The sequence below is a fragment of the Loxodonta africana genome, chromosome 16 (genome assembly GCF_030014295.1).
Source record: "Loxodonta africana isolate mLoxAfr1 chromosome 16, mLoxAfr1.hap2, whole genome shotgun sequence".
NCBI lineage: Eukaryota > Metazoa > Chordata > Mammalia > Proboscidea > Elephantidae > Loxodonta > Loxodonta africana.
In genome coordinates this window covers 12,623,137-12,633,807 of record NC_087357.1, presented here as the reverse complement: position 1 = coordinate 12,633,807, position 10,671 = coordinate 12,623,137, and the positions used below count along the sequence as shown (strand labels likewise).

At 46.3% G+C, this 10,671-nt stretch overlaps 1 protein-coding gene across 1 annotated transcript in view; it reads left to right on the top strand.

Moving 5' to 3' along the window:
• The first annotated feature begins 1,297 nt into the window (after window positions 1–1,297).
• The window catches only part of LOC100657576 (ATPase PAAT-like), a 22,674-nt gene continuing 13,300 nt past the window's right edge, over window positions 1,298–10,671 (top strand). The window contains exons 1-4 of the mRNA XM_003419661.4: window positions 1,298–1,630; window positions 4,025–4,228; window positions 5,293–5,362; window positions 7,577–7,783. Of these exons, the coding sequence (XP_003419709.1) occupies window positions 1,467–1,630; window positions 4,025–4,228; window positions 5,293–5,362; window positions 7,577–7,783 (645 nt within the window). The 5' untranslated portion in view covers window positions 1,298–1,466. The remainder of the gene's footprint in view (window positions 1,631–4,024; window positions 4,229–5,292; window positions 5,363–7,576; window positions 7,784–10,671) is intronic.

Genomic DNA, 10,671 nt, shown 5'->3' with positions numbered 1-10,671 from the left:
AGCTATCCAGTCTGCTCAGACCCATGGCAATCTTATGTATAAGAGAACGAAAGAACTGCCTAGTCTCGTGCCATTGTATTGATGGTAAAATAGCAATGCTAAGACAAAAAATAGGCCGTGGGAGAGCAAAAATTCTATTTTCTAGAGACAGTACCACCGTAAGTCCAAGGGTGAGAACTCTTTTGAAGATTGATGACATTCCAGTTTGCTTTCAATCTAACTTCCAATACTGTTTCAAAAGGCAGGATTGACAGGGAAGGAGAGGGAGGTGTGCCATCTACCTTATTAGAGAGTCTGGAAAGTTCCATCTCCCTCTGGTTTTTCTCCATTCAACACTTAAAGGTCCTTCAAGTCCAAGTTGGCTTCTACCTCAACAGGCCTTGCTTCCGCTCGCTCTTCCCAGTGCCAGAACAGATCCTGCAGCGCCACATATCTTTCTTCACTTTCAGACTTCTGTAACGAAAGGCATCCAACCCTGCATACCCAGGGTACTTCAGTCTGAGAGAACGAGGTCAGCCCCGTTTCCACCCAGCCATTTGGTCAGTCCTGGATGAGCTAAGATGGTGATGACCACGAAGGTTTCCAAAGGCTATAACCCATTGCCATCAAATTGATTCTGACGCAGAGCGACCCTATAGGACAGAGTAGAACCACCCCATAGAGTCTCCAAGGAGCACCTGGTCCGGCAAGGCTCAAATCTTCATCAGACACCACCCACCATGGCCCCAATACCACCCAGTCAGTGACATCGTTCATACCTCCTCATGTTAAGGCCACACTGCCAGCATCCACCTCAACTCAACTGTTAGAATGTCTGTGGAAGGAGAGAGGCTAAGTCCAGAAGTGGGGGGGAATGGGGTAAGGGTGAGGAGTCAGAATAACCCAAACGAGGCAGCCAGGTGTGCTCCTCCTGCCCCATACGAGGCAGAGGTGACGTCCTGCGGGTCGCACACTCCTCTGGCTCCAGGTGGGAAAGTCTCTTGCAGTCCACTCCAGACGGTCAGGAGGAAGTCTTGCACGTCACGTGGACCGACAAGACCACAACGACCTAACGACTGACGCTTCTCATGGGACCAACACTCCCGAACCGCTCAGCAACGGTCGTCCACACGACCCGTTGTTTTCTCCCAGGTCAACGTCGAAAAAACGACCACGTTTCAGCGCACACCGCACAGCGCGTGCGCACAGCCGCCGGTGGCAGGCCCAGTCGCTGTCATTGCGCATGCTCGTTCCTTCACTTCCCCCCCCCACTCCCGGCAGGTTTTGACCCCCGTTCCTCAATCTGGATATTATGCGCATGCGTGTCTCCTGCTGCTGGATTCCTCCTGCACGAAAGAGGCAGTGAATTCTGGGTTTGAAGCTGGGAGTACCGGAAATTGCTCTGCTTCCTCTCTTCAACTCTGCAGTGGCGGAAACTCAAGCACCAGAGGAGAGGTTCCGGGCTGGCCAGGGCTGGAGGCGGCGGAATGGAGGCCGGGACCGAGGACCGGGGACTGACTCGCCGCCCGACCTTGGCCTCCTCCTGGGATGCGCCGTGCGGGGCCCTGACACAGAGCCTCTTTCTCAGCCGGGGAGGTCTCGGCGCCGGGGAATTCGACTGGGAGGAGCTGCTGGAGCCGCCTGCTCCCGGGTGTGTGAGGCCGGCCGGGACTGGGGCTGCTGCGCTCGGTGACAGCCGCGCTCCTGAGGGACGGTGCGGGGAAGCGGGTGGTGAGCGGCGAGGGTCTGGGCCCAGGGCGGAGCTGGTGACAGATCTGTGCGGGGGAACCGGCGAGGGGCCCGGGAGCCGCGAGTCTGTGGTGGGAGTGGTCCGGAGTCTTCCGGGGCCACGGCCGAGGTGGCCCCGAGGGTGCGGGACGGGGCGTCCCGGGGCCACGGCCGAGGTGGCCTTGAGGGTGCGGGACGGGGCGTCCCGGGGCCACGGCCGAGGTGGCCCCGAGGGTGCGGGACGGGGCGTCCCGGGGCCACGGCCGAGGTGGCCCCGAGGGTGCGGGACGGGGCGTCCCGGGGCCACGGCCGAGGTGGCCCCGAGGGTGCGGGACGGGGCGTCCCGGGGCCACGGCCGAGGTGGCCCCGAGGGTGTGGGACGGGGCGTCCCGGGGGCCACGGCCGAGGTGGCCCCGAGGGTGCGGGACGGGGCGTCCCGGGGGCCACGGCCTAGGTGGCCTTGAGGGTGTGGGACGGGGTGTCCTGGGGCCATGGCCGAGGTGGCCCTGAGGGCGTGAGGTTTGGGATGTCCCAGGGGCCACGGCCAAGGTGGTCCTCAGGGTGTGGAGGTCCAGGTGTCCCAGGGGCCATGGCCAAGGTGGCCTTGAGGGCGTGGAGGTCCGGGGTTTCCCAGGGGCCGTGGCCGAGGTGGCCCAGAGGGTGTGAGTTTCGGGTGTCTCAGGGGCCACGGCCGAGGTGGCCCTGAGGGTGTGGGACGGGGTGTCCCGGGGGCCACGGCCGAGGTGGCCCTGAGGGTGTGGGACGGGGTGTCCGGGGGCCACGGCCGAGGTGGCCCTGAGGGTGTGGGGCCGGGTGTCCCGGGGCCACGTCCGAGGTGGACCTGAGGGTGTGGGCCGGGGTGTCCCCGGGGGCCACGGCCGAGGTGGCCCTCAGGGTGTGGGACGGGGTGTCCCGGGGCCATGGCCGAAGTGGCCCTCAGGGTGTGGAGGTCCAGGTGTCCCAGGGGCCATGGCCAAGGTGGCCTTGAGGGTGTGGAGGACCGGGGTGTCCCAGGGGCCGTGGCCGAGGTGGCCTTGAGGGTGTGGAGGTTCGGGCATCCCAGGGGGCAGGGTCAAGGTGGCCGTGGGTCCACTTGGGGCAGGAAAGGACTGAAGCTCCTTGTGTGTGTGCTGTTACAGAGCACTGAAATGGTGACCTGAACACTCTTAGTTTCCTAAACATCCCCCTTATGTTAATCACGACAGCTACTCAGGATTTCTGTCAGAATCAGAAATCAGCTACTGCACCCCATCCCCGATACAAAAGCAGCCAGAGGCGCCTCAGAAGAAAGGCTTGGGAATCTGCTTCCAAAAGGTCCAACCAAAAAAACCCAGACTCCTTGCTGTCTAGTGATTGGGACTCATAGCGACCCTCTAGGACGGAGTGGAACTGCCCCATAAGGTTTTCCCAGACGTAACATACTCTTTATGGAAGGCAACTACCACATCCTTTTCTCACGCAGAACGGCTAGTGGGTTGGAACTGCAAACCTTTTGATGAGCAGCTGAGCACTTAATCATTGGGCCACCAGGGCTCCCCTTTCAAAAGGTCATGGCGATAAAAACCCTGTGGAGTACAGTTCTATTCTGTAACACATGGTATCGCTGTGAGTGGAAATGGACTCAAGGGCAACTGGTTTGGTTTTTGGTTATAGACCTAAACAGCCTAAAAAAAAAAGTGCAACTGCAGAGAACCTCTATCAACTCAATTTTGAAAAAGATAGACTTTTGTTTTTTTTACTGCAGTCTGCCCCCTACTTCTGCCCTGTTCCTTTGCCCCCACTAGGTGTCCAGTAAATTTACTTAATTGAACTGAGAAGCAATTACAAGGGATTGAGTAGAGAATCAAGGAATAAACTTTGACATCTGAAGCAAGGATTTCCTTAGGAGTTCTGCACTGTGCATTTGTTGGGTGCTTGGCAAGGTGCTTGGACCTCAAATCAAATGTAAATGAATTAGATAAAATGTCACCCTTATGGATCACAATGAGTCGGAATCAACTGCACGGCAAAGGTTTTGATTTTATTTCTGTTTTGGTATGGCCTAACAGGGAGCCCTGGTAGCACACTGGTTAAGCACTTGACTGCTAACCGAAATGTCCCAGTTCTGTGAACCCATCAGCCACAGCCTCTGCTCTGCCCACCCGCCTGCCCCCAAAGACATAGCAGTCTGAAGAAAGATGTGGCAGTCTGCTTCCGTAAAGATTTACAGCTTTGGAAACCCTAGGAGGCAATTCATCCTGTTGTACAGGGCCCCGGCAATGGGATTAGTGTTCTGAGAACTAGACTGTGTAATATTTTTAACAATTTGTTTTTCCAGCCAGGATCTGGTGGTTTTGCAGAGGAGCCTGAACAGCCAAGATGAAAACCCCTGCTTCCTTTACCTGACATGTGACCCTGATGGAGGTGAAGAAATGGTTTCTATTGGCATTTTAAGTTCAGCAAGAAATATGGAGGTGTACTCAGGAGAGGAGTACTGTGGAACTAGCAGGGGCAGGAATGTTTGTGCTCTCCTGGATGACAGGTGTGTGACTTAGACATGCAGAAGTATATTCTGCAGTATTTCTTGATTCTCTGGCATTGGTGGCAGACTTTAGGGGAGGGAAGAAAAAAATATACCAGCAGGCACAGCACTTTAGAAGATCAGAGATCTTGAAGACAGTCTTGACCAGCCTCATCATTTTTATAAATAGGCAAACTTATAGCTAATAGAGGGAGTGACTGGGTAGCTAATTAGTGAAGGTGTCTAGACACAGTACAGTCCTCCTTGCTGCTTCTTGGCTCTGATCTCCATGAACTCAGAAAACTATTTTGCAGAAGTTAGTTTGTCAGTCAGTCTGGGACTTGAACATATTTTTTTGTAGGAAGCCCATTATAAGTGGTACACGAGTCTAAGACTGTTCTACCCCAGCCCATTTATTCCTCAGTTCAGTGTGTTGTAATTTGATAGTTTCTCTGGTCTCTTATGGGAAGATTCTACCCTAAACTCTCCTTCAAAACCAGAGATCAAACCTGTTGCCATGGAATCCAACCCATAGCGACTCTATAAGACAGAGTAGAACCTCCCCCTTGGGTTTAAACTGCCCACTTTTTGGTTAGCAGATGAGCTTTTAACCATTATGCCACTAGGTGGAGCTCTGGTAGCACAATGGTTAAGTGACACCGCTGCTGACCAAAAGGTGGGCTGTTCAAACCCACCAGCTGCTTCTTGGAAACACTATGAGGTTGCTGTGAGTCAGAAGCCACTGGATGGCAACAGATTTTTTGAACTCTCCCTACATAACTCAAAATATGAACTGTTGTATATATTGTGATGTTGGCAATAGCTACATTTATTGAGCTTTGTAATATGATCTGAGCTACCTGGTTTGACAGGATTCTGTCCTTTCATTATCTCTCAGATAGTAAGTGGCAGACACCGTGTCTGTGGCCAGGTCAATTGAATAGGGAGCCCAACTCTTTGTATGTCACCAGGCAGACTATCTCAGGATTTAAGAATTGACCTAGAAATATTTCTTTTTTAAACATCTCTTAAAATTAATGTATAAATGTAAAAAAATAATAATTTAAATTTTTTTTATTTTTTAGTGAACATGAGATGATTTTGTACAAAAAATATTTAAAATTGGAGTCCCCCACACATGCTTGTAAAGTAAAGGTGAGTCAACCAAATTTTAACTAATTTGACAACTACAGATGTTTTTGCGTAATGTATAGTTATTTTTGTTGGTTCGGTAATGCAGTTAGTCCAGCTTGGTCCCTAGTTTTAGTTCAGAAATACTTAGTGAACATAGAAAAAGAAATTAACTTTTTACAAAAGTTAATTATGGTTGAAGTCTTTTCTTAAAATTTGACCACTTAAAAGGTATGGAAATAGAATGTCTTATACTTTTGTTGATAACAGAGGGGCTGTGTTTTGAAGCCCTGGGACACTGTGCAAGAAAAAGCAACATTGTTCTATGTTTATGTGAAATTGTGGTGCCAAGAAAAGCACAAGCAGCTTTGAACCCATTATATCAAGAAAGCACAGAATTAGAGACATTACCGCTAAAGTTAAAGGGATTTGAACTGGTGTTTTGCACATGAAAAATACTGCTGACGTGAACTTCAGTGATGTCAGCAGTCTAGGAAACGAGTACTGAGCTGGAAATCCTAAGCTCTGAGCGTGAATCGGCTCTGTTGCTGACGAGCTGAGTGGATTGGGCAAATCTCTTCACCTGTTTGGATCTACCTCATGGTAAAATTAGGTAGGGGGCCGAAGAAAATAAATACTTGGATGCTTTTTATCTCTAAAATTCTATGCCTACTATCATTATTTCATAGAGGATTATGAGACTTCTTTTAAAAATAAGAAAAAAAGAAGTAATTTTCAAAGCATGCAGCCAGTAAACCCACAGAAGTGATTATTCCAAGATGTTGTTTCAGGCAGTATATACTAATAGCTTGGAAAGTGGGTTAAGTACATTGACTCATTTGTTCTGCATACATTTGAATGCCCACTGTATGCCACAAACTATACTAGGCATTTGGGAATCATCAGTAATAAAATAAACTGGAATATCTGCCCTGATGTTGTTTTTATTCTAGTCAGGAGACAGTAAATAGACCATTGCAGAAACCGTTTATTTTCTGGTGAATTAAAATGCGGGGAAGTGGTCATCTTTGAGGACATTCACCTCCTTGGTGCCACTCAGAGCTCTTTGGTCATGGGTCTGGTTTGACCTGAGTCTTTGTCTGACATAAAGGTCTGTGTGTGTCACTGGAGGTGAATCTTTTGTAACCTTTCTATGGGAGTGCAAAGGGTTGTTTCACTTAGGGATATACCAGGCATACTAAAGGTTGATTTAGGGCAATAGTATATGAAAGCTAGAATAATAATACTTACTAATGAATGCGTTGGGTACTCAGTGGTAGGTATTGGAAATGTTAACACTTAATCCTCAACATAGCCGAATGAAATCATTGTTATCTTCCCACATTTTACTCCTGACTCCGGTCTCGGCATTTGCCCAGGGTCACACAGGCTGTAAGTAGCAGAGCCATATTTTGAACCCAGTCTGTCTGATTCTAAAGGCTGTTCCCTTTCCACTTTGTTACTCAGCTGTTGATTCCAACTCACAGCGACTATATAGGACAGGGTGGAACTACCCCATAGAGTTTCCAAGGAGCGCCTGGTGGATTCAAACTGCTGACCTTTCAGTTGGCAACCGTGGCACTTCACCACCACACCACCAGGGTTTTCCTTCTGTCCATACCACACGTGAAATGTCTTTTGGTTCAGAAGCATGGCTGAAATGAGGCAGCATAAAGTGCTAGAAAGACTGCTAGGATAGGAGCCAGAACAGCTAGGCCCGAGGCCTGATCTACCAGTTGGGTAATTCTTTGACCTCATCCTTTTTCCGTGTAAGCCAGCCGTTTATGTTAGATCAGCTTAGTGTTCTCTTTATAATTCTAAGTATTAAAAGCCTGACTTTTAGTATTGCAGTAAATGCTTCCGATGGGCTTCCAGGCAGCCTAATTTTGTATTAAATGATATTATAGCAAGTTGCAATGTGTTAAGGTCCCATACTGGTATAGTTTAATTCCTTAAATTAAGTAAAACTTTATTTTAACCCCTTTTGTATTTTTTGTGCAATCTTTTAGGCTGAAAAGGACATTGCTTTATTTTAAGTAGTTCCTCTGAGCTTCCTAATAAACTAGAAATTCTGACTATTGCTATTGTATGGAAACTTTAAAATGAAAATATATATAAAGTTTATCTTTGCTTTCCTGAATACTTCCCTCTTGCTTAGTTAATACAAAGAAGTAACCTTAAGTGATGATCATTATTTAGTATCATTATTCATTTTCAAGAACTTTTGTTCTTTACTAGTTGCTCTCCTTTGGTGAAAAGCAGTGTGTGTTCATCGGTAAAGTTGTGGTACACGTGAGACCGGTTTCAGCAAGCTGTTTACCAGGCTGCCCTGCGCCAGGATCAAGGATAAACCTAGACAAGGTTCAAACCATAGTGGAGTCCATGGGGTCAAAGTTGTCACCTGGAGCTAAGCAGTTGATGGATATGGTTAGGTTTCAGCAGCAGGTAAGTAGAAATGGATCTCTTACTAGATATTATTGCAAAATTTCAAAACAAATTGCTTTTAATAAAGTTGTGCGGTGACTTAGAATTTTGTCTTTGAATTTTTATTATTGATTTACCTGTTATCATTAGTTCTGTAAAAAGAACATTTTGCAGACCTCCCCTTTTACAAACTGTTTTGAATACAGAGCTTCACAATTTTCCATGAATTCATTCACTCGTTCATTCAGCACGTATTTATTAAGCACTTTCTCAGTGAACAGGGCACTGATTTAAGCACTTTTGAGGATGTAGAGATGATTCATTAGTCAATAGCCTGTCTTTAAGGACCACTACCGTCTCCTCAGGTGAGTGAGCACATGTAAATGAAGGGTGGGTGGTAAGGAGAGGCGTCCTGAGGGAAGTAGCATTTTGTCTAGGCCTTTGAAAAAGAAGGGCAGGATTTGGCAAGTAAACTTGGCAGAGGTTAGTATCGCTAAAATCTTCAATGCTGGAAGGACTAGGCGGCTATCACTAGGAAACAGAAATTCATTTTGCCTGGAACAAAGACGTGATGGGGAAGTTTAAGGGTAGATTAGGGAATAAATCACATAGGGCTTTGAATAATTTTTTTAAGTTTCTAGATGTTTTTGAGCTATGTTTAAGAAATTTTAATCTGTTATTTATAAGGTGACTCAGAAGAAAGACTACAAGAAGAGACCAGCTACATGGTTACTTGCTTAACCCAGATGAGGGATAATGAGGGTCTGAACTTGCAAATGGCAATATGATGCTGGATTGTGAGATGCTAGAACCAGCGGGTTTGTCAACTAACTGCATGGTGGCATTGCAGGAGAAATAGGAGCCATGAATGAAATTGAGGTTTCAAGGATAGTGGTGCCGGTAATATAAATGGAAACCAAGGGAGGAGGACATTTGGGGCACATGAAGAAGAGTTTAATTTGGGGCATATTCAGTTTTGGATGTGAATGAAACATCACCTGGAAAGATAAACATGTGGAAACACAAACTGGGGGAGCTGCATAAGTCTTCAGGTTTGTTGGGAGGGAGTTTTGAGAGTTGTACCTACAGTAGCTGACAGGGAAAGTGTGTAGGGAGAGACTGAAGCAAGGAAGCAAGATTCTTGGACAGTAGCTGCATTTGGTCAGGATACAAGGGGAGGAAAACAGAAGTTAAGAGTAGGAGACAGCAGAGTGATATAGTAGCAGGAGAAGAGATTTGATGCTAGGCAACCTGAACTCAAGCTCTAGTCCAGAAATGATGAATTCCGTGTTTTTTGGCAAGCTGATTCATCTTTGTGAGGATGAATGCCCTCATGGATAAATGTAAAAGATAATACTGCTGAGATCATAGGTTTAATGTAAGTTTAAAATAGTCCAGACGTGGTGAATGTAATTAATGTCACAGAATTGTAAACTTAAAATTATGGTTAAAATGGCAAATGCTTTGTTACATATATTTCACCCCAATAAAAATACCAAACCAAAAAAACCAAACCCAGTGCTGTCGAGTTGATTCCGACTCATGGCGACCCTATAGGACAGAGTAGAACTGCCCCATAGTTTCCAAGGAGTGCCTGGCAGATTTGAACTGCCGACCCTTTGGTTAGCAGCTGTAGCACTTAAGCACTACGCCACCAAGATGAAAAAAATAGTAAAAATGAAGAACTCCTGGTAACTTTTATGAGGTTTACAAATATTAATTTAGAACTATTAATTATTGAAGCAATGTATAGAGTTGGGAGAACCAGGGCAGTTGATGACCATGGAAACTATGGAAAGCAGGGTTTCAAAAAATGCGGAGATCTGTACTTTTCTTTTTCTGTCACCATTGTCTCACCTCATTGCTTCAGGAGGGTCCTAACTGGTCTTCTTGCTGTGGTACAATCCATTTTCCACAGAGCAACCAGAATGATCTCAAAGGGCAGTTCAGACCTCATCCTCCCCCTGTGTAAAGCCCCCTGACTGCTTCCCATCACACTTAAAATGAATCCAGATTTTCCTTCCTGTCCTCTATGATCTGAGCCCAGCTCGCTTCCTCAACCTCATCTGCTGCATTTCCTTGGTCACCTTGCTTCAGACATTCTGATGTGTGTATTTTTCGGATACCTAAATTTATTCCTACCCCAGGACCTTTGCGCTCTTTGCACATCTTGGCATGGCTGGCTTTTTCTTCTTATTCAGATCTCAGCTTCAATGAGACCTCCCCCAACTACCCCGTTTACAGTAGTCTTTCCCTCCAAACCTGTATCATAGTTTTATCAGAGACCTTTAGACACTTTTGTTGTCTCTGACCAGCTATTGAGCAGCAGTAATTGTGAGATGACATACACTGATAAGTATCACAGTAGAGTTCTGTTTTTAATTTAGGATATTGCCACATACGTGAATAGCTACGTTAGAGATAGTTTTGCCTTCCTCTAGCTAAAAAATTGAAGAGCATAACAAGGATATGCCTTGAGTAAGAGCCAGTGTAACTTTCTCTCAAAGGTGAGTTAGAACCTTCAAAGGAAAGTTGAGGACACAAAACATAACGCTGATATTCTACAAATTCTTAAAACAACCAAGAGGGAGCACATTTTAGCCATTAAAAATGTATAAATGTAGCCACAGAATATCTATCTTTAATGCGTAATACCACCCAGTGTAGCCTCCATTAAAAAAAAAACTAGTTGCAAAAATATGCCTAGGTAAAAATGAGTGGCTTACCATATGTTGAAAATTGAGGAATAATATAATTTAACTAATTATTTTGGCTCGTGTCAGGGTACTAAATTTTATTACCACAAACTAAGACCTTTCTAGTGAAAATACTAAAGTATGCCAGTTCCATTTTTGTAAGCATGCTGCTAGTTTTTTTAATGTTTTCCGTAGGAAAAACTGCATTAAAAT